The sequence below is a fragment of the Rhinatrema bivittatum genome, chromosome 6 (assembly GCF_901001135.1).
Source record: "Rhinatrema bivittatum chromosome 6, aRhiBiv1.1, whole genome shotgun sequence".
NCBI lineage: Eukaryota > Metazoa > Chordata > Amphibia > Gymnophiona > Rhinatrematidae > Rhinatrema > Rhinatrema bivittatum.
This window is the reverse complement of record NC_042620.1, coordinates 36490724-36515204: the sequence shown is the minus strand read 5'-3', so window position 1 is coordinate 36515204 and position 24481 is coordinate 36490724. Positions and strand designations below refer to the sequence as shown.

General features: G+C 45.0%; 1 protein-coding gene across 5 annotated transcripts in view; it reads left to right on the top strand.

The window, feature by feature from the left end:
- Nucleotides 1-24481, top strand: part of SLC12A8 (solute carrier family 12 member 8) — a 174139-nt gene that overhangs the window by 23198 nt on the left and 126460 nt on the right. For all 5 annotated transcript variants that reach the window (XM_029605264.1, XM_029605265.1, XM_029605263.1 and 2 more), the window contains exons 2-5: nucleotides 1108-1337; nucleotides 14144-14290; nucleotides 15636-15827; nucleotides 15982-16213. In XM_029605264.1, the coding sequence (XP_029461124.1) occupies nucleotides 1221-1337; nucleotides 14144-14290; nucleotides 15636-15827; nucleotides 15982-16213 (688 nt within the window). In that variant the 5' untranslated portion in view covers nucleotides 1108-1220. The remainder of the gene's footprint in view (nucleotides 1-1107; nucleotides 1338-14143; nucleotides 14291-15635; nucleotides 15828-15981; nucleotides 16214-24481) is intronic.

The following is a 24481-nucleotide window of genomic DNA, read 5'->3' as shown; positions in this document are numbered from 1 at the left end:
ATAAAAGAGATGTGAATCGTTTTTTGTGTTTGTGTCGTTCTTCGTTTCTCGGCCGCCGCAAGAAATGTCATTTTTTGCGGTTCAGGTTTTGTTTTTGTTTTTTTTTTGCGGAAAATCATTTTTTAGATTAGCGCACGCTAACAAAAACTGTTAGAGTTTGTTATTTTTTGTTAGCACGCTCTAACCCAAAAAACGATTTTTCGTGAAAAAACGGGAAAATCCCAATCATTTTTCGGGCTCTCCAAAACATGTACATCTCTAGTTAATAATCTACTCCCCCCCACCCCCCCCCCCGACTTCCGAGTTCTTCCACGTAGCACACCGTCCCTCTGCTTAACAACATTACATTTAAAGAGTCGCCGTGCTAGTTCACTTCTGATTTATTGAACTTGTAGCATGTTTTGATCATTTCGGTGGTAAGTGTGTAACAAAAATAAATTAAATTGGATTACATATGTGACTTAAAGCAGCCAGATTGGTGCATTTTGCTGGGCAACTTCTGCTGTTGATGATTCAATGTTGCTTACATTTCTATGTCGTTGCTGTTGTTGTAGTGTTAAATGACTGCTGTTCTTGCTGTAACATACCTGAGAGTAGCCCTTTATCTTGCCTTTCTTATTTCACTAAACCATAAACGACACTTAGGCCAAGATTAAATTGTTTGAGCAAAGACACTGTGTAAAAAGATTCATAGACAGCTCAAGATATGCCCTGACATTAATGACAGCCTGCCCATTAGTTCTGTGGCAGTAACTGCCTTGCAGGAGATCTGATTCCTGAGCCCGGCTTCTACTCCTTAGACTGGCCATGGCGGAGGCAGCGTTCGTAATGCCTAGTGGATAGGGGAGTCTCGGACATTGCACAACAGTGACATCTAGTGACCAGATCTGGGGACACACATACACTAGGTTGAGTCTGCACTCCTGAGTGTGAACTGTCACTGGGATGACTGGGTCGGACAGGATTAGGGGAGAAGGTGAAAAACTGGAGTAAAACCCAGGAAATGAAAGCTCATGGCCCATTAGACTAAGGTTTGGGTTCAGCTGGAAATCCCCTTTGCTTGTTTTTTATCACAAGTGTTCTTTTTTCTTTCTTTTTCCTTCATAGTGCTTGGAAGATCATGGAGCAGTTTCTTCATGGTTTTAGGAATCTGAATAAGCCAGAAAGCTGATCCTCCTCTGTGCACACTCTCTTCTTCCCTCCCAGAGCTCGCTGGGGCCATGGCTTCATGTTCTATCTCCAGCCTTGGAGAAAGTGATAAAAAGTGTCTCCTGAAGGCTGGCACGAATCTGAGAGAGGAGGGCCACATCAAAGACTTGTTCCATGAGGATGCACAGGTGTGTTGAGTAGACTGCAGAACAGATTTTTGCCTATGAAAAAATGATTTTATTTTTTTAATAGAATAGAATATATGGTAGAACATTACAAACCAAATGGAATTATGGGACAGGAATCCTATTTTCTTGCCGTACACATTAACTACCATAAAAACAACTGTTGCAGTGAAAAAAGAAAAATGACACTTGTTAAAGTATTGTAAAGCTTTGTCAACATCTTAATACCACTAATTGTCTCTGGATTTGGACGTTATTAATTAACTGAGTGTTAAGTTCTTCATTTACTAAAACCTAATAACTTTCACCGTTGAAAACCTATGTGATGGAGTGTATGTCTCCAGGCTGAGAACCAAAGAATCAATCAGGGAAAACTCAAGAGGGAGGGTGAAGAGAACCAGTCTTTCTCAGGGAGAGTGGTTTCTTCCACCAAGAGAGACCAGAAAGCAGTTGCAGCTGTGGGAAGGGGGCAGGCAGGACAACTGGGCCAATCTGGATAGTTCAGGGGAGGGGCCTAGGGCCTATAAAAAGGGACCCTCGGGAGACCTACTTCAGTCTCCCTCAAGAAGCTCAGCAGGCGACAAGGACTCCCCATGGAAAGAACTTTCGAGCAGTAAAGGCTGAGGGGATCAATAATTTTGATCTTCTAAAGAAAAGAGCAAGGTTTGCTGGCATTTAGTTTTTCTTTGGGATTTGTTCTTCTCTTTTCTGTCTGGACTGATTAAAATTGTGGACCGAGACTAAGAGACTTATAAATTCATTACCCTGTGAAACAGCTGGGCTCCAGTGGGTCTGACTGTGGAGACCAGGTGAAGAGGGGGTTCGAGACCCCGGTTGGGAGGACACTTGAGACTTACCCCGGACAAGTAAATTATTATCCGTGATCACAAGGAGGGCTGTGAAACCCATTAGCCGTGCTGCCAGAAGACAGGGACAGGCAGCAAACCCCGGGGTGGCAGCAGTGGGATCCTGAAACAGTCTTCCTGATGCTCTGGAGCAGACCCAGGATGACCCGGATATCGCTGTTTATGTTGGCTTGATCCATCGGACCCCAGATCCATCGGACCCCAGAGAAGGATGGCCTCCGAGGAACTGCTGAAATGGGCAGTAGAAAAGATGCAGAAGCAGCAAGCCGCGTCAGCTCAATTTCTCCAACACACCTTGGACTAGCCATTACTACAGCTTCTAGATAGCCTGATGAAGGGGACCGAGAAAATGGTTACAGTCTGGGACAGTCAAGAACACCTCCGAGCCAGTGGATGGCTGGAGGGACTGATGGTGGACCAAGGAATCAGTGGCCTTAGTCTTAACAAACTAGGGCGGAACTAAAAACATGGTTGTTTAAATGTGCCTACTCGGAGGCTGAGCTGAAGTAAAGTAAGGGCTGTTTCTTTCTGTTTTACTTAATATTAATTTTAGTATATTATTTGTACTTCTTAATATTTGCTCTTATTGAATTCTATTTTAGTTGGATATTTTAATATTATTTTATTATGTATTTTTAACAGTTAATTTTTATTTTATATCCTTTATATTTTAGTATTATTAGCTGTTAGCTTTCTTTTATGAATTTATTGTATTTTCCTTATTTTTATTGTACGCTGTTGTGAAGGCCTTGCTGATGTAACGGTATAGAAAAGCAATGAACTATAACTATAGGGCACGAAGACAATTCGGAGACCTTCATCACTACCTTTTGAGAGAGTGGCCAGTGCTGCTGGACTACCAGGAAGTAAAAGCGATCATCAAGGACCAACTAGGTTTCACACCGGAGGCCTATCGTAAACGATTTCGAGGCCATGCGTTTAAAAAAGAGGATTGACCCCCGGGCCATGGCCAAACAATTACAAGACTGGGCTTTCAAATGGCTAAAGCCTAATGAACATTCTCCACAGGACTTAGTCCAGTTGATAGTCATGGAATAGTTTTTGACTATATTGACTCCTCCTCCTTTAAAGATGTGGGTAACCAGACATGGCCCTACTAATCTGGCCAAGGCCATCAAGTTACCGAACGCTACCTGGAAGCGGATGAGGATTGGTGCCAAAGGAAAGTCACTTCAACCCCAAAAAGCCAGGTGGAGGGAAAGAAGAAGATAATAAACTTCCCAGGTGAGTTTTTCTTCCCGGGCTGCTAGAACAGTCGAAGGAGCCGCCCCCTTTTTGGGACGGAAAAGCCCCCCCTTGAGTCTACCGGTCTATATTGGTGTTTCGCATGTGGTGAGACCGGACATTTCCAAAAAGACTGCCCAAAGATGGACTGCTCTAGTATTAGAAGCGGAAGGAGGGGGGAGGGGGGCGCAGGCCGATAGAAATGCAGCCCCCACAAAAGGTAGTTCACATTAGTGGCAGGACTCTCACGTCGTGGGTCAATATGGGGAGCAATCAAACCCTGAGGTCCAGACCGTTGGCCCGAGTGTTGGAGCTACACAAAATAAAAGAAGATTTTGGGGGAATTGTTGCAGTGCGATGTGTACCTGGGGATTGGAAGCCACAGACCACTTATTGGGCCACTGTTACTTGGGCCATGCAGACCCACCTTGTTCGTATAACAACAATACAGTACCTTCCTGTTCCCTTATTATTAGGAAGGGACTGGTTACAGAAATTCGGAGACACGTATGGGGCTCAACTAGGGCCTGGCAATACTTGGAATCGGAATCCAAGGAGCTTCGCCTAGAGAATCACTTCCCCCTTCTCTGATCCAGAAGTCCAGGAAAAGACTGGAAGAGTCGCGCCACCCAAAAGGGGGAAAAGTGGAAAGGGGTATTACCTCCCGGAGACACAGAACCCTTAGGAAAAGAGATAATAGAACAATTCCCCCGCTTTAAGGAACAGAGCAGAGTGACAGGAAATTGCAAGAGGGCTGGGACCAAGCCCGAGATATGGAGGGAAGGGAACCCCCCCCAGGCCACGAACTCCAAGTGGGAGGGACAATTTGCTCTTTTGCTACCAGCCCCAAGGGGAGAAAAGGGAACCTGGCAGCTAGTTGTTCCCAAGCTTTTCTGCGAAGCCCTCCTGAACCTCGCCCACGCACACCCATTAGCGGGACCCTTAGGGGAGCAGAGCACGGGTGTACGCCTGTTGCGGTATTTCTTCTGGCTGAAAATGTATCAAGACATCCGCCATTTCTGCCAGTCGTGTCCACAGTGCCAGTTGGTGCCACAACATCTGCCCCAAAAGGTACCTCTAGTGCCTCTGCCCACCATAGGTCAACCCCTGGAACGAGTTGCTATGGACATTGTAGGGCCCTTAGATTGCACGTCTTGGGGACATCAATATGTCCTAGTTTTGATGGACTATGCTACTCTGTTTCCCTGGGCTTTCCCCTAAGGAACACTATGGCCCGAATGATTGCTCAGGAGGTAATAAAAATATTTTGCATGGTGGGATTTCCCAGGGAGATCCTAACAGATAGGGGCACTAATTTCATGAGTAAATGGTTACATAACCTATGGAGTCTGTTCGGCATCAGACAATTGAAAACAGCTGCCTATCATCCCCAAACTGATGGTCTGGTTGAGATATGGAAATGCAACGGGGAAGGAACCAAAGACTGGGATACTCTACTCCCATTCCTGCTGTTTTCAGCCTGGGAAGTTCCCCAGGCATCACTAGGTTTCTCCCCTTTTGAATTAATGTTTGGGCGACAACCCCAGGGTCTGTTTACAATAATCCAGGAATTTTGGTCTAGCCACTCCAGAGAATACTGTTGCGACCGTCACTTCTCGACGGCTTCACTCCGCCTACCTTTCCTTTTTTGCGGCGACTCCTGCTCTTCATGGATGCCTGGCTGCCGCGGCGTCCGCCTGCCGTCCTCTACGGCATCCCCGGACCGGCTTGGGTGCTGCCTCCCGCCATGCGCAGCCCTCATTCTTATTTCCTCATTGGCGCATTCCTCAGGGGCGTCCCCCTGTGATGACGTCACACTGCCCGGATATTTAAGCCTACAGTTTATTGCTAGCCATTGAGTTAGCAAGGGTGATCTTACAGATGGGATTCGCTCTCTGTACCCAGCTACTCTGCCTTCCAACTTCCATTGGACTTTTTCTGCTATCTGGGCCTCTTTCCTTCTTTCAGGTCGCTATCAGGTAACCGCTACTCGCTCCTCGAGGGCCCATATTCCCTGACCCACTGCCTGCATCAATCTCCTCTTCTACTTGGAAGAATTCGCTACAGACACCATCAGTGAGTACTTCTATCATCCACTCCTCAGAGCTGTCTCCCTGGAACCAGGTACTCTCACCTCGAGGGCCTGCCCCCGTTCCAGCGCCAGTGCCATCTCCTACGTGGAACTGCTGTGTGAGTACTTTGCCAACAAGTCTCTCTACCTCCAAGGATCTGGTACTCGCTCCTCGAGGGCCAGCTCTCCCTATCTCGGGGCTTCTCCATATTTGGGACTCTGTGAATGTTCTATTGTACTCAGTTCTCTCCACTACAGCACTGGTACCGGAGGAGCTGCTGTTCCAGTGCCCTGGGGAATACTAGCCCAGCCGGGCTACATCTTCTACTCACTACCGCCACCTCTGGTGGCTTCTCAAACTGTCTAAATAAAGAACATTCTGTGTTTGTGTGTCCAGAGCTGAGCCTGACCTGTGACCCCTCACGGGACTTCCCCCCCGGGTGGGCATGGTCAGCTGCCACAGTGTCCAAGGGTCCACCCAAACCTCACTAACTATAACAAAGACAAGGTCCCAGTAATGGAATATGTCCAACAGTTGGGGCGTAGAATCAGAGAGCTCACACAAGAGGCTAGAGGGAATTTAGAACAAGCCCAAACCTGATAGAAATTTTACTATGATTCGGAGATCATTTTAGGAGTTTCTAGGAAAAGGACACAGTACTAGTCCTGTTGCCCACATCTACCAACAGACTCTTGGCTAAATGGAAAGGCCCTTTTTTGATTAAAAGGAAAATTGGGGAGAAGACTATGAAGTAGCAATGGGAGAGTGGAAGTTTTATTTATTTATTTTGAACTTTTATATACCGGCATTCATGTAAAAAATACATATCACATCGGTTTACAATGAAATGGTTATTGCATAAAAGCATTACATAGAACAAGGGTTATAAGGAACTGGGATCCATGAAGATAAATACATGGGGTTAAATATAAACTGCTAATATGTCATTCAAGTATAGAACAAACATTAAGTTAAATTAAAAATAACGAACAAATAATAGATTAAACTAAAGAGCATACATTGAAATGGAGCCAAACTCGAAATGAAAATGCTATTAACTTTAGAGAAAAGCTCGTAGTTACTACAGTGGTGGGAGGGGGAGATGGATCAGAGAGGATCTGGGGTGAGAAGGGGGGGGGGCATTTATTAAATGTAGATTAGCATACCAGGTAAGATCAGTTGAGAGAGAAGAAGGGATTTAACATAAGGGTTACAAAAGGCGGCTAAGGGTACTGAAATGGGGTAGGATATCGAGAGGGACGGAAAGTAAAGGAAAGGGAGGAAAGTGTAGAGAATTAAACCAGTCTGTGAAATCTTTTGTTGCAATGTAAGATAAGACGCGGAATGACCTGGCTGCAGGTGGTACGCCCTGATCAGGGTCAGTATAAGTGTCCTGTTATGAGAAGGAGCACGTTCGTCCATTAGGGAGAGCGAATGATCGTCCATAAGGGAGTGAAGCTCATTTGAATAGCCAAGATATTTCTAATAGTTCTGTTTTGATAGGGAGCAGCGTTCATCTAATTAGGGAAATGCTTGACTGAATAGCCACGTTTTGAGCTTTTTTTTGAAAGTCAACGGGCATGGTTCTTGACGGAGGTCCGGGGGGAGAGCATTCCATTGTGGGGGACCAGCTGTTGATAGGGCGCGTTTCCTTAAAGTGGTCTTGGCTGAGGGGGGGGGAGGGCGTAAAAAGTGCCTTTGTAGACACTTCTAACAGGTCTGGAGGAAGAGTGGAGTCGAAGAGAGATACTTAGATCAAGTGGGGTGAGATTGTGCATGGCTTTGTGAATTATCGTTAGGACTTTGTAGAGAATTCTGAATTTGATGGGTAGCCAATGAAGGTTCCAAAGGATGGGAGTAATGTGTTCTCTTTTGTTAGTGTTGGTCAGAATCCTAGCGGCAGAGTTCTGCAGCATCTGTAGGGGTCTGATGTTGTTTACTGGAAGTCCGAGAAGGAGAGAGTTGCAATAGTCGATTTTTGAAAAGATGATGGATTGAAGCACCATGCGGTAATCCTGAAAGTGGAGGAGGGGTCTCAAGTTGCAGGTCTTTCATGTGAATCTACCGAAACCCTGGATTAGTAGGGAAGGCCTCGTAGCCAAAACCTCCAACAGGGAAGAAGAGTTAGGTCCCACTATTCCCGAAGGGCTAGGGGAGGAACGGGTTAAACTGGGCGAGTCGCTCTCCTCATCCCAACGCCAGCAACTCGAGCACCTAGTGGCGCAGTTTAGAGATGTATTCTCTCCAATACTCGTAAAATCAAGAGTAGGGTCTCACAGGATCCTAACTGACCCAGGGAAATTGGTAAGGCAGAAACCCTAGAAGCTTCCCAAAGCCAAGAAAGAACTGGTAAATAAAGACGTGGAGGACATGCTAAAGTTAGGGATATCGAAGAATCAGAAAGCGAATGGGCCAGCCGCATTGTTCTTGTCCCAAAGCCCGATGGGTCTACCAGGTTTTGTATAGATTTTCGCCAGGTGAATGCCATTTCTAAATCTGATGCATACTCTATGCCCAGGGTGGAAGATATAATTGAGCAATTGGGGAATGCCCAATATCTATCCTCCCTGGATTTAACAAAAGGATATTGGCAAATCCCTTTGGAACCAGAATCGAAGCCAAAAATGTCCTTCATTACCCTAAAAAGGTTGTTCCTTTTGGCTTCCATGGAACTCCCGCAACCTTTCAGAGTTATTTATCAGATTCTTCGACACCACCACCCCCACCAGACCTTCGCTAGAGCTTATTTAGATGATGTCATAATCTTCTCACCTGACTGGTCCAGTCACCTAGCCCACTTGAGAAGCGTTTGCCAGGCCCTGCGTATGGCCAGGCTCACTGCAAACCCAAAGAAGTGTGTGTGAAGCTGCAAGGAGGTTCAGTACCTAGGGCATATCATAGGGAATTGAAAGGTAAAGCCCGTCCCCTCTAAAGTAGAGGCAGTATTAAAAGTCCCCAACCCCAAAACTAAGAAACAGGTATGAGCACTTTTAGGGATGGTGGGATACTTCTGGAATTTTCTCCCGGCTTTTGCCGAGATCACCGCCTTGTTAACGGACCTCCTAAAAAAGATTCAGCCAAACCAGGTCACATGGCAGCATGACCAGGAAAAAACAGCTTTCTGGACCCTGAAGAAAACTCTGTGTGCCCATCCCATCCTCCGTAATGCTGATTTTTCTCGCCCATTCACCCTTCAAACTAATGCCTCTGGCGTGGGCCTCGGAGCCATTCTCAGCCAAGGGGAGGGGCCGGACGAACATCCAGTTATATACTTAAACCGAAATCTCTCTGTGGAAATATTTGACCACAGAAAATGAATGCTTAGCCATTAAATGGGCAGTTGAAAGCCTTCAGTATTATCTATTGGGGTGACTGTTTCCACTAGTAACTGACCATGCCCCACTGATATGGTTAGACCAAATGAAAAATACTAAAGCCCACCTCATGAGATGGTACTTGGCCCTACAGCCCTATCAATTCATGGTTACGCATAGGGCTGGAAAAGAACATGATGATTCCAATTTCCTGTCTCGGGAGGGGGCTGGAACCTCGACAGAGGACATGAGGTTCCTCAACAAACGGGGGGAGGTATGTGATGGAGTGTATGTCTCCAAGCTGAGGACCAAAGAATCAATCGAGGGAAAACTCAAGAGGGAGGGTGAAGAGATCCAGCCTTTCTCAGGAAGAGTGGTTTCTTTCACCAAGAGAGTCCAGAAAGCAGTTGCAGCTGTGGGAAGGGGGCAGGCAGGAAGACTGGGCCAATCGGGATAGTTCAGGGGAGGGGCCTAGGGCCTATAAAAAGGGACCCTCGGGATGCCTACTTCAGTCTCCCTCAAGAGGCTCAGCAGGCGACAAGGACTCCCCATGGAAAGAACTCTTGGAGCAGTAAAGGCTGAGGGGATCAAGAATCTTGACCTTCTAAAGAAAAGAGCAAGGTTTGCTGGCATTTAGTTTTTCTTTGGGATTTGAACATCTTATTTCTGTTTGGACTGGCTGAAATTGTGGACCGAGACTAAAAGACTTATAAATTCACTACCCTGTGAAACAACTGGGTGATAAAACAAACAGTGTTAAGTCATGGGGCTCCGGTGGCTCCACGGAGAAGGGTCTGACTGTGGAGACCAGGTGAAGAGGGGGTTCGAGACCCCGGTTGGGAGGACACATGAGACTTACCCTGGACAAGTAAATTATTATCCGTGATCACAAGGAGGGCTGTGAAACCCATTAGCTGTGCTGCCTGAAGACAGGGACAGGCAGCGAACCCTGGGGTGGCATCACACCTTCATTAGGTGAATTTTAAAAGTCCAGTGCACGCCAAAATATGCGAGTTCGGCTGGCATGCACCGAGTGGATTTTAAAAGCATATCTCCCTGTTCTTGCACAAGCGAGACATGGGCATTCGGGGACTTTAACATGAAATGTGCACATAAGTATTTATGCGCACCAGGCGCAAACAAAAGTACGCTGGATTTTATAAGATACGCGCGTATCTTCTAAAATCCTGGATCGGTGCACGCAAGGCTGCCGATTTTGGGCAGCTGGCGCCGCCGAGCCTCGCAGCCTGTCACCGTTCCCTCCGAGGCCGCTCCGAAATCGGAGCGGCCTCGGAGGGAACTTTCTTTCGCCCTCCCCTCACCTTCCCCTCCCTTCCCCTACCTAACCCACCCCCCCGGCCCTATCTAAAAAAACCCCCCCCCCCACCTTTATCCATGGATTTACGCCTCCCGGAGGGAGATGTAAATCCACGCGCGCCAGCAGGCTGCTGGCGCGCCGAGACTCGACCTGGGGGCGGTTCCGGAGGGCGCGGCCACGCCCCTGGACACGCCCCCTTCCGAAAACCCCGGGACCTACGCGCGTCCCGGGGTTCTGCGCGCACCGGCGGCCTATGGAAAATAGGCGCGCCGGTGCGCAAGGCCCTGCTCGCGTAAATCCGGGCGGATTTACGCGAGCAGGGCTTTTAAAATCCGCCCGATAATAAAACAAAAAAAATCTATGCTAGTCAGCTGGGTTTTAGGAGTTGGTGCTAATAGGGGGCAAGGGAGGCTAATAACCTAGGAGGGTTTGAAAATCCAATCCCAAGTAGGCAAACTGGGAATGAACTGGGAAAATTTAGTAATGGTGTCGGTGCATGTCCCTTTTTAAATTCCCTCCCTTACGCAGTAGAAGCGGCATCTGTGAGCGTGTCTGTATAAATTGTGCGCACAAGTACGTGCATTCAGCCTGTTTTATACCATGTGTGCGTATATGTGTGCCTGTTATAAAATGGATGCGTCCTCTGGCACGAGGCAGCATATGTGCAAACACGTGCGCCCGCGGGCTGGTATCAGTCACTGTCTGTCATATGATGTAAGTTTGGTTAGGGTATTACACAGTTATGGTGATGTTACTTTCTCCAGTGCAGAGGTCGGGAAGCCACATTGGTCCTAGAAAGAATGTGAATCTCTGCGGGCTGTCGGAGCTTGCATTGGACCTACATAAGAGTTAGCCAAGGAGGTTGTCGTCGATGAGTATTCCAGACCGCCTAGGGTCTGGTCTTCAGATGTAGCTGACGCATAGATAACATTTGAAGATGGGGACCTATGCGGCCTCTAATGATCACGGTTCTTTTCCGTGATCCTTTGACGCTCAGCAGTAATCAAATATAAAATGGTAGGTGATAAGGAGGATCCTAATCAATTGTGTGTCCCCCATGGCAAAAGGGCAAAAGAGAAACGACTGAAACTGGAGCAGGGCGTATGCAAGTCAGAAGAACTTTCTGTCTGCAAAATTAGTCCAGCACTGGAACGTTTTTAAGGTGGGGATGAAGGCTCCATCATTGGAGGTGTTTGAGGGCTCCCTAAGAGGAAAGGCTAAAGTGGTTAGGGCTGTTCAGCTTGGAGAAGAGACGGCCGGGAAAGGGGGGGGGGGGGGGGGGCATGCAGGCGACATGATAGAGGTCTACAAAATTATGAAAGGATTTGAATGGATAAATGTGAAATGGTATTTACTCTTTCGGATAAGGACTAGGGTACTCCATGAAGTTAGCAAGTAGCACATTTAAAACAAATCGGGGAAAATTAAGCTCTGGAATTTGTAGCCAGAGGATGTAATTAAAGCAGCTAATGTAACTGGGTTTCAAAAAGGTTTGGATATATCCCTGGAGGAGTAGTCCATAAACTGCTGTTAATCAATAGGGAATAGCCACTGCTTGTTGCCGGCATTCATAGCATGGGATCTATTTAATGTTTGGGTACTTGCCAGGTACGTGTGACTTGGAAACAGGATACTGGGCTTGATGGACCCGTGGTCTGACCTGGTATGGCATATCTTGGAGACAGGGTGACCTCTTGAGGTCACATAAGGGCAATTTTTTTTTTTTTTTTAACAATTCTGCAATTCTATTAAAAAAAAAAAATCCTCCCGAATATGCATGAAGGATCTTGTGTTCTGAGGAGCTAGAAATCGGGCCCCCTGCAGTAATGCAGGCATAGTTTGAAGGAATGATGTTGAACTTGGCAGTGGCAAACAAAGCACTAATCATAAGGCTGGCGCTGTTGATTTTATCAAATAATAGAAGGTAGGCTGCATTTTCTCTCTCCTTGGAACGGCGTTTTGCTCTGTGACTCTCCTATTGTGTGCATGGCCCGGGATCACAATCTGGAGATCATCTGCCTTGGCAAGCTAAGCAGTTTGGCAGGTCGCACACGCCGTTTGGCCCTGCAGTCAGGTGACATTAGAATAGGTTTGCCACGTATTGTAGGTCTAATGGGGCGGACGCAGGAATTAATTAGGGCATTCTGCCTTTACTGAAGTGTTTGCTCTACTGTCTACGGGGCCTGGGGTTAGCTTTTAACAGCAAAGGTTGTGGTGCATCATTAGAGGGTGAAACCAGATGCACACCTGTCGACGCAGAGGCGGGAGACTCGAGTGGTTCAAAATACATTTTTGAGTGTGCGCCAAATTTGTCCACTCCTCCTCCTCCTCATTTTTCGACAGGAAAGACCAAACTTTATTTATCCATGCCTTAATAGCAAGCCGCTTGGATTATTTATTTATAATTTTGAGTTGATTTCCCACTGTTGGTCCAACAAATCCCAAAGCGTGTTATGGAGCAATAATATTACAAACAATGCAATTATGTTGACAGCGTTAAAGCAAGTAGCGACCCCTCCCACCCCCTACCCTCACTCTCACCCCATCAGGACTCGCCTCTTCCCCTTCCTGCACGTCTTTATTCCACATAAATCCTAATTTCTCACTTACAAATAGGACTTGATAAGACAGATAAATTGAGTAATGAATCCTGCAACCTTCATACATGCACACCGGTTCCCTTATATGTATCTGGTAACCTCTGTGGAGCTATAGATGCTTCACCGTGCTTGTGATTTAATCATCGGTTGCTTAAGGATATAGTGTCTTTTATGTAGCTGTTATATAATCACAGCTGTGAACAAGTTAGTAATATACTTAACTTGAGAATGGTGACTGAGAAATGTCTTCCACATTAATGCGTTGTAGAATGCCGCTTGAATGACGTTCCAAAACGAAGTTCCCTCTCAGGTACTAGTTTGCAATGTGCCGATATGGCTGTTTAAATGGCCGTCCTGACAAAGGGTTCCTTTCAGGTCTTCATGCCGCTTGCTGCCATAAATGCCCGACTCTGCAGGTTTTCGGAAATCCTCCTTCCTCTCGGATGTAGCAAGCCAGTTGTTGTCTTGAAATCAGCGCTGATATTGCAAAAATCTTCCTGTCACCTCAGGGAGAATTTCAGCATCTGTTAAGTATATTACTAACTTGTTCACAGCTGTAATTATATAACAGCTACATCATCTGCTCGGCTGACTGCCGTGTGTGTGTGTGGCCATGCTTTTGGTGGTTTTGCTGCTGCGCTTTGGAAGGATCTGTTGTGATATGATGCCGGGGGGGGCCGGGCCCCCCCCCCCCCTAGCTGTCTATATTTTCAAAAGGGTCTGGAGATACGGCTGTGCAAGATGGCTTTTGGCCATTGATGTGGTTTATTGCAGAGCAGGCGGGATTCTTTTTTAGGCTGGCTTTTTGGATATTAGGACTTAATTGTCTTGTTAGTTATGTGTTTATATTTAATGGTTTCTTTTTGTTTCTGATGATATTACTGTAAGTCGCCTTGGATTGAAAGGGCAGGGCAGGATGTTACATATACATTTTGGGATAATGGGCAGACTGACTGAGCGTGTGCTTGTTTTGAGATGAGTAGCCCCCTCTGGCCTTCTCATGGTTCCAGGCATTGGCTGCAGACCGGTCCCTCGGGGAGGTCGGGAACTCAGTTTCTGGGCCTCAGGATCAGGAAGCCTCTACCCCACCTGAAGCTGGTGGATATCATTCGATGAAAGAGGACCTCATCCGTAGGGTAACTAAAAATAATCCAGGAGCAGGGAGCGGTGCTGACAGGATCCACTCACCCCTCGGAAAAAACGGGGAGACAGAATGTAACCAGTTCTGCAGGAGAAAGAGAGTTTCATAACCATAAAAACTGACTTAGTTCAACTACTTCCCATAATAGATTGACAACCTGTTTGGGTTTTTTTTTCCCTATATTTTATAGTTCTGGCCTCCTGTGCTTTCTTTGATCAGATCTGATATAATCAAGTTTGCTTCTTAATCTTAGGTGTCTCAAACCCAGACCAAACCATGGTGGAAGATCCAGCTGTTTGTTTGGGAGCCAGTTCTCTTCGGGACTTGGGACGGAGTCTTCACATCCTGTATGATCAATATTTTTGGAGTCGTGCTGTTTCTGAGAACAGGATGGCTTGTGGTGAGTGAAGTCCCCCGCTGTGCATGTCGTGCCGTGGTTTAAGGAACGTTTTCCCTCCCTTCAAACAAAACGTTGGCCAGGCTGCGGCCCGCTTTCTGGGCGCCTAACATTTTAAAGAGGTCACTGTGCTGCTAAGGGGGGGAGTTGTGGAAGGGCTTGTATTGGTGCTGCCCGTCCAGTTGACACCTGTTTCCTTGCTGGGGGCCTGTCATTGCTGCTCCGTGGGCCCCCGTGCTCCTCTGTAGAGCTAGCACGCGGATGACCCGCCGTCAGGAAGGGGGGAAAGAGATTCTGGCATGTGCCAAGCTCCAGAACTATGCTTTGTTAAAGCACGAATTGTATTTTCACCCGACACCCTAGTACATCGCACTTACGTTACTGTAGATGCAGATAATCCGTACAGACTGAACGCATGTGTGTGTGCATGGCCCTTATGTCATGAGACAGGACACGGGCGGCTGGAGGGCCGTTAGCCAAAGGAGCTAGATAAGGAGCTAGTGAATTAGCCGGTTAGATCCCCACCTAACGGGGAGCAGGAGAAGGTGCCTTGTGACACTAGAGGTGTACGGCTCTGTGCCACGTCCGTGCAGGAGACAACATAGCTAGCCTTTTCCTGGTGATGTGTCAGTGATTGTGATGGAGTCGCATGTGGCCTATAAATGGAATTAGATTGTAACAGAGTCACTGACTGACTGGTTCTGTAACAGGTTTTTTTGTTTGTTTGTTTTCTGCAATGCTCCTCGCTCTGCTACCAAGCAGGCAAGAGCATCCAGATGGATTCTGTAGCATATTTCCAGCGCTATTGTTTAATTTAGGTATTCTACAGTTTAAAAGGTGTGTCGGAAACCCTGATACAGGAGAACCCATCCTACCCTCCTACCTTTAAGGCTCTCTGTGCTGGCCGTGTCTGAACTGATGGGCTGATCTGGCCGTTTTCCAGTGAGCCAGGACCCAAGGTGTGCCACCTTTTCAGCCACGTGAAAAGTTTGAATGGGGCCCGCGCTGTCCGCAGTGGCTCTGCAATAAACCAGTGGCTAAGGGTGTATATTAGACCTGCTTTGTTAGTTACGTGCAGTTTAGGCAAAATCTCACTTCTAGATGACGTCCTTAAATCTGACCATTATTCGAGCGGCGGCAGGAAAATGAGTTGCAGACAAAGGTAGGATACAGGCAGGGCTTTGGCAGCCTCTCCCCCCTGACTTTCTCAGCTCGTTTTTCGCGGCTCCGGGCAGGATTTTATATCGTGGCCTAGAACTGAGATAAATTTGCCCTCCCTCGCTTTTGTGGTGCTGACGTGTTCTAATTCATTTCCCATTTCTGCTTTGCTTCCTTACCACGGTTTTAGGGGAACACTGGCGTCTTGCTGGGGATGTTCTTGGTGTCCTTCGTCATCCTGGTTGCCCTGGTAACAGTTCTGTCTGGGATTGGGGTGTGCGAGCGGTGCAACATCGGCAGCGGAGGCGTCTATTCCATGATGTCGAACGTCCTCGGGGGACAGGTTGGCGGCACCTTTGGCCTCCTTTATGTTTTCGGACAGGTGAGCGATGGACATGCTGCTGTTAAGAGCAAACATGTTTAAAAAAAAAAAAACCCCGAATACACAGTGCACTGGATAGTGGTTCAGAAAGCCACATGACGGGCAGTCTGTCCTCTCTGCGATTGCAGCAGGTTTAACAGTAACTCGCCTTCAGTGTGTTGCAGGTGCCATGTATATCACGGGCTTTGCTGAGTCCATCTCCGACCTGCTGAACCTCAGTAACATTTGGGCAGTGAGAGGCGTTTCTCTGGCGGTGCTGTTGGGCTTGCTGGGAATTAACCTGGCAGGCGTTAAATGGATAATTCGACTCCAGTTGCTGCTGCTTTTACTCCTAGCCGTTTCCACACTGGACTTCGTCGTCGGGTCTTTCACACACTTGGATCCAGGTAAAACGTTTTACAGGTGCTACCCATAAACTGTATGATCTTGTCTGTGCCTGGCACCCTTATAAATTGTTCTGGGTTTTGCATTTGGTAATATTTCGGTGGTGGATGATAGTAAAATGCCTTGGTTATCCCGTTATGTATACAGCTTGTTCTTAGTGGTTGCTAAACTTTGGAAAAAAAAAGCTTCCACTAGAAAATGCAGTGGTTGATCTTATCCTGAGAACATTAAATATCACACAAATGTTTTCATTGCTGCAATGACTTGATTCTGCAAAACATATCTTTAAAATACTAAGTCAAAAAGTTGGAATTCTTGCATTGAAGTTGGTAGGAAATATCTCTGTAGTCTTATGTTGCACATTGTGGAAATGTGCCAACATAAGGGCGGTGTACCATAGCATTGCCATGCAGAATATATTGGACAGAAATGGCAGTGATCCAAAAATGAAATGACTTATAGCTTTAATTATAAATTCTTTAAATATATTTTAATATACATTTTATTAATCCAAAATTAGTAACCTGTTTACTAAAATAAATAATGTATTACACAAAGGTAATATAACTTCCCAAAAAACCAATAAGAAAAAAATTACCACAATCACATTGGCATCACAGAGACCTGGAGGAAGGAGGATAACCAATGGGACAGTGCTATATCAGGGTACAAATTATATCGCAATGATAGGGAGGATCAACTTGGTGGGGGTGTGGCACTTTACGTCCGGGAGGGTATACAGTCCAACAGGTTAAAGATCATACAAGAGACTAAATGCTCAGTAGAATCTAAATGGGTAGAAATCCCATGTGTGTTGGGTAAGAGTATAGTGATAGGAGTATACTACCATCCACCTGGACAAAATGGTCAGGCAGATGATGAAATGCTAAGAGAAATCAGGGAAGCAAACCAATTTGGCAGTGCAATAATAATGGGAGATTTCAATTACTCCAATATTGACTGGGTAAATGTAACATCAGGACTTGCTAGAGACATAAAGCTCCTGGATGGAATAAACAACTGCTTCATGGAGCAATTGCTTCGGGAACCAATGAGAGAGGAAGCTATTTTAGATTTAATTCTCAGTGGAACGCAGGATTTGGTGAGAGAGGTAATGGTGGTGGGGCCATTTGGCAACAGTGATCATAACATAAAATTTAAACTAATAACTGGAAGGGGGACAATAAGTAAATCTACAGCTCTAACATTTAATTTTCAAAAGAGAAACTTTGATAAAATGAGGAAATTAGTTAGAAAAAAAACTGAAAGGTGCAGTTGCAAAGGTTAAAAGTGTTCAACAGACATGGACATTGTTTAAAAATACAATCCTAGAGGTGCAGTCCAGATGTATTCTACGCATTAGGAAAGGTGGAAGGAAGGCAAAATGATTACCATCATGGTTAAAAGGTGAGGTGAAAGAGGCTATTTTAGCCAAACAAAATCCTTCAAAAATTGGAAGAAGGATCCATCTGAAGAAAATAGGAAACAGCATAAGCATTGTCAAGTTAAGTGTAAAACATTGATAGGAGAAGCAAAGAGGGAATTTGAAATGAAGTTTGCCATAGAGGCAAGAACACATAATAAAAACTTAAAAATATATCCGAAGCAAGAAAATTGTGATAGAGTTACATAGAAACATAGAAATGATGGCAGAAGAAGACCAATCGGCCCATCCAGTCTGCCCAGCAAGCTTCACACTTCTTTTTTCTCATACTTATCTGTTTCTCTTGGCTCTTAGTAACCTTTGGTTTTATTTCCCTTTCACCCCCACCATTAATGCAGAGAGCAGTGATGGATCTGCAACCAAGTGAAATATCAAGCTTGATTAGTTAGGGGTAGTAACCGCCGCAATAAGCAAGCTACACCCATGCTTATTTGTTTACCCAGACTATGTTATTCAGCCCTTATTGGTTGTTTTTCTTCTCCCTTGCCTTTGAAGCAGAGAGCTATGCTGGATATGCGTGAAGTATCAGTTTTACTTCTCCCCTGCTGTTGAAGCAGTGAAGTATCAGTTTTTCTTCTCCCCTTCCGTTGAAGCAGAGAGCTATGCTGGATATGCATTGAAAGTAAAGCATCAGGCTTATTTGGTTTGGGGTAGCAACCGCCGCAACAAGCCAGCCACTCCCCGCTTTGTGAGTGCAAATCCTTTTTTCCACATTTCCTCTTGCCGTTGAAGCTTAGAGCAATGTTGGAGTCGCAGTAACCGTGTGTATGTTTATTGAATAAGGGTATTATCACCAGGCAGTAGCCATCATTCTGGCGAACCACCCACTCTTCATTGACGTCCTCTTGACTTTATGGATCCACAGTGTTTATCCCACGCCCCTTTGAAGTCCTTCACAGTTCTGGTCTTCACCACTTCCTCCGGAAGGGCATTCCAGGCATCCACCACCCTCTCTGTGAAGAAATACTTCCTGACATTGGTTCTGAGTCTTTCTCCCTGGAGCTTCAAATCGTGACCCCTGGTTCTGCTGATTTTTTTCCTAAGAAAAAGGTTTGTCGTTGTCTTTGGATCATTAAAACCTTTCAAGTATCTGAAAGTCTGTATCATATCACCCCTGCTCCTCTTTCCTCCAGGGTGTACATATTTAAATTCTTCAATCTCTCCTCATAAGTCATTCGATGAAGACCTTCCACCTTTTTGGTCGCCCTTCTCTGGACCACCTCCATCCTGTCTCTGTCTCTTCGGAGATACGGTCTCCAGAACTGAACACAGTACTACTCCAGGTGAGGCCTCACCAAGGACCTGTACAAGGGGATAATCACTTCCCTTTTCTTACTCTATATTCCTCTCAATGCAGCCCAGCATTCTTCTGGCAAAGTTGGTTGGACTGTTAGATGATCGAGGGGTTAAAGGGGCTCTTAGGGAAGATAAGAGCATTGCAGAAAGTCTAAATGTATTCTTTGCTTCTGTGTTTACTAATGAGGATGTTGGGGAGATACCAGTTCCGGAGATGGTTTTCAAGGGTGATGAGACACATGAACTGAACCAAATCACTGTGAATCTGGAAGATGTAATAGGCCAGATTGACAAACTAAAGAGTAGCAAATCACTTGGACTGGATGGTATGCATGCTATAGTTCTGAAGGAACTAAAAAATGAAATTTCATATCTATTAGTTAAAATTTGTAACCTATCATTAAAATCATCCATTGTACCTGAAGACTGGAGGGTAGCCAATGTAACCCCAATATTTAAAAAGGGCTCCAGGAGTGATCTGGGTAACTATAGACCAGTGAGCCTGACTTCAGTGCCGGGAAAAATAGTGGAAACTTTTCTAAAGATCAAAATCACAGAACATATAGAAAGACATGGTTTAATGGAACACAGTCAACATGGATTTACCCAAGGGAAGCCTTGCCTAACAAATCTGCTTCATTTTTTTGAAGAAGTTAATAAACATGTGGATAAAGGTGAACCGGTAGATTAGTATATTTGGATTTTCAGAAGGCATTTGACAGAGTCCCTCATGAGAGGCTTCTAAGAAAACGAAAAAGTCATCGGATAGGAGGCGATGTCCTTTCGTGGATTACAAACTGGTTAAAAGACAGGAAACAGAGAGTAGGATTACATTGTTAATTTTCTCAGTGGAAAAGGATAAACAGTGGAGTACCTCAGGGATCTGTACTTGGAACGGTGCTTTTCAATATATTTATAAATGATCTGGAAAGGAATATGACAAGTGAGGTTATCATTTGCAGATGATACAAAATTATTCAGAGTAGTTAAATCACAAGTGGATTGTGATACATTGCAGGAGGTCCTTGCGAGACTGGAAGATTGGGCATCTAAATGGCAGATGAAATTTAATGTGGACAAGTGCAATGTGTCGCATATAGGGAAAAATAACCCTTGCTGTAGTTACACTATGTTAGGTTCCATATTAGGAGCTACCACCCAGCAAAAAGATCTAGACATTAGGGATGTGAATTGGTACCAGACTCGTTTCCGGTATCAGGTTCGGGTAAAAACCGCAGGAAATCTTCATTTAAATGTAATTCTAATCCCCCACCCTCCCGACCCCCCCCCCCCAACTTTTTTAAAGTACCTGGTGGTCCAGCCGGGGTCCCGGGAGCGATCTCCCGCTCTCGGGCCGTCGGCTGTCAGTAAACAAAATGACGCTAATGGCCCTTTGCCCTTAGCATGTCACAGGGTAGCTGTGCCATTGGCGCTGGCCATCCAGTGCTCCTACCATGTGACAGGGGCCAGCCAATGGCACGGATACCCTGTGACATGCTAAGGGCAAAGGGCCATCGGCGCCATTTTGATTAGTGGCAGCCGACGGCCCGAGAGCGGGAGATCGCTCCCAGGACCCCCGCTGGATCGCCAGGTACTTTAAAAAAGTTGGAGGGTGGGAGATTAGAAAGAATTAAATTTAAAGGGTTGGGGGTGGGTTTGGGGGTTATTTTTAAGTGTCCTTTCTTCCCACCCACCCCCCCCCCCCAAAACAATAAGAGAACCCCACGAAAAATTTCATGGGGTCTTCCTATCGGGTTCGTGGGCCCCCCCCCCCCTGAATTCTGACGAATTTTAAAATATCTTCTGATATTTTCAATCGCCAGAAAAACGATTCACATCCCTAGGCATCATAGTGGATAATACTTTGAAATCGTCGGCTGAGTGTGCTGCATCAGTCAAAAAGCAAACAGAATGTTAAGAATTATTAGGAAGGGAATGGTGAATAAAACGGAAAATGTCATAATGCCTCTGTATCGCTCCATGGTGAGTCTGCACCTTGAGTACCTTGTACAATTCTGGTCGCTGCATCTCCAAAAAGATATAATTGCGATGGAGATGGTACAAAGAAGGGCGACCAAATTGATAAAAGGGATGGAACAACTCCCCTATGAGGAAAGACTGAAAAGGTTAGGGCTGTTCAGCTTGGAGAAGAGACAGCTGAGGGGGGATCTGATAGAGGTCTTTAAGATCATGAGAGGTCTAGAACGGGTAGATGTGAATCGGTTATTTACACTTTCGGATAATAGAAGCACTAGGGGGCACTCCATGAAGTTAGAATATAGCTTATTTAAGACTAATTGCAGAAATTCTTTTTCATTCAATGCACAATTAAGCTCTGGAATTTGTTGACAAAGGATGTAGTTAGTGCAATTAGTGTAGCTGCGTTTAAAAAAGGATTGGATAAGTTCTTGGAGGAGAAGTCCATTAACTGTTACTGATCAAGTTGACTTAGGGAATGGCCTTTGCTATTACTGGCATCAGTAGCATGGGATCTTCTTGGTATTTGGGTACTTGTCAGGTTCTTGTAGCCTGGATTGGCCTCTGTTGGAAACAGGATGCTGGGCTTGATGGACCCTTGGTCTGACCCAGTATGGCAATTTCTTGTGTTCTTAATCGGTAATTGTGGGAGTTCTAGGGGCAGCTGAAGTCCATCAAATTTTCTCTCAGAAAAAGCTTCATCAGGTCCAAAACACCATCAGATTGCAGGTCAGTGTAGTCAGAAATCAGTCTTACATTCAATCAGCAATTCAGAAACTTGAAAATTAGTAAACTGATCAAAGTTAGAAACTGTCTAACGAGTTAATTTTCAAAGGAGTTGCTTTATAAACCTCAAAGGAGTTACTTTATAAACCTCAAAGGTTTGCATGAATTTTCAGCTTTGCGTGCAAATTTATTTGCGCAAATAAGCTCAGTCCAGGGTAGAGCCAAGAGGGACGCGTCCAAGTTGCTCTTTTATAAGAGATGTATACGAATACATTAGGCAAATTTTATTCTCCTGATTTTACCCTGCTCGTTATCTTACGCAATTGATTCAGACTTGTTCTGTTGTTTTTGAGCAGGAGGTCGGGGTGGACTGGGGGGCAGTTCATGGTGAATAACTGAAAGGATATCAGTGAAGCGGAGACTGACTGGGTATACTGGAAGAGCTATCGGCAAACTGGTGATTTCAATTATGCAGGTATTTTTTTTAAATAGACCTACTTCCGCATATAGATCAGGGTTTCACATGAAAAAGTTCTAATTTTTTTCACATAAGGTATACGCGCACATGTTTATAAAATAGGTAGAAAGGGTACGCACTTTCAATACGATATTCGCAGATAATGAAATATATGTGATTATTTAGGGGAGTGAAGGTATGCATGTTTTATCATCTGCATGGATCAGATAATCACAGGTTATAAAATCTTGAGGTAGATCTCTGCAGGCCCATATTCGTGCATATATGGGTCCGCATGGAGTTGTTTGAAAGTTATCCTCCTGGATACAGAAAAGATTCTTTTACATAATAAAATCAAGAAGAGCCAATTATACTACATCTTTCTTCAATTTCTACAAAAATCCAATTTATATGATTAAAGAAGTCGACCAAATTCAGACAACCTTCTAGTATACTGAGTAACTTTAGAATGTAAATGCCTACATCATAGTTAGAATAAATAATCAAACTTACGGAACCAATGTAGGCAGTAGGGTTACCAGTCGTGAAAGAAACTGTCACCGATTGGCCCCCTAAAGGATGAACATAGAAACTGCACAATTCTTATATCCTACAGTTAAATAAGGAATTCCCAGGAAGAAAGCTGGGCTCAGTGACTCAAACGCACAATAGGAATATCAACCAGTTTTCAGACTGGTTGATATACTGGTCTAACTTGTCATTACCTCGACCGTTCATTAAACATTGATTCCAGTTCCTGGAACCTGGAGATTATCTACCAAACAGTAACAACCCAAGTCAGCATCAGTCCCTTATTGTCCTAGGAGAGAAAGCACAATGTAAATTAATCCAGAGAGGCCCATTTAAACTGGAAAACAACACAGATACTGCAGTATTCCTACCTGCTCACAATTTGAAATACCTCTAGAAGCCATTCCTAGCAGTTGTTCCAGTGGTCTGAAATTTATTTTTTTTTCAACGCAACAGAATAGCCTACGTTAAGTTGCAGAGACGAGTGCCTGCACCCTAAAGCAACAGAAATTGCTGGAGAAAGTTTTTTTTTTCCCCCCCATTAGCCTATATTATTTATTTATTTATTTATTTATAGTTTTTTTATATACCGCGGAACGTAATACACATCACCTCGGTTTACAGCAAACAGTAATTCAGCCAAAGGCTTTACAATGAACATCAGAGGAATAAGTAAAGTGCTAAATTAACAGCAAAACTAGAAGTATACATATCAAATATATATGAGGAATGGGAGTAGGTGGGAAAGGGAAAGGTAAGGCAGTATACAAGAATCAAGAGTAAGTTGAGAAGCGAAGTATGTAATTGCATAATTTACATCTTTCAAAGGAAGGCCTTTCGAAACAGCCAAGTTTTTAAGTTCTGCTTAAATTTTCGGTGGCAGGGTTCTTGGCGCAGATCCGTGGGCATACTGTTCCACATTTTGGTGCCTGCTATAATGAGGGAACGTTTTTTAGTGGATGTAAGTTTGGTTAGTTTAGGAGAAGGGATCGGCAGTCTGGCCTGATGTTGAGATCTGATTGGACGGTTTGTTTTTTGGAAATACAGGTGTTCAGGAAACCATTGCATGTTTTGGTTGTAAATGGCCTTATGAATCAGAGTCATTGATTTGTAGATGGTCCTGGATGCAACAGGTAGCCAGTGAAGTGATTGAAGCACAGGAGTGATGTGATCGTAGCGGTGCGTGTTGGTGATGATGCGCGCCCCTGCATTTTGAAGCATTTGTAATGGCTGCAATGTGTTTTTTGGTAGGCCTAATAGCAAAGCATTGCAGTAGTCAAGTTTTGATAGAATTGTGGCTTGTAGAACCGTGCGGAAGTTGTATGGGTGTAGTAGAGGTCTAATACGCTTTAGTGTGTTAAGCTTAAAAAATCCGCTTTTAACAGTGTTAGCGATGAATTTTTTAAAGGTAAAATTGTTGTCTAATATAACGCTAAGGCTGCGGACTTGTTGTGCCGCCGGAGGGTAGCCTTGGGGTAGGACTGTTGTGTTCAGTGTGGAGTTGTTTGCAGGGGATATGAAGAGGAGTTCAGTCTTGTTAGTATTAATAGCTAGAAAGTTGTCGGTGAGGAGTTTTTTTATTTCAGTGAGGGCTGCATTCCAAGTGTTCAGAGCATTTGAAAGAGTTTTTTATAGGTATGAGAATCTGCACATCATCCGCGTAAATAAAGTGTTGGAAACCCAGTTTAGATAGAAGGCGGCATAATGGAGTGAGGTAAATATTAAACAGCGTTGACGAAAGTGCAGATCCTTGGGATACTCCTTGTGTGAGGCTTCTAGGTTTAGATTCACATTGACCACTTTTTACACTGTAACTCCTGTTGTTCAGGTAGGATTGGA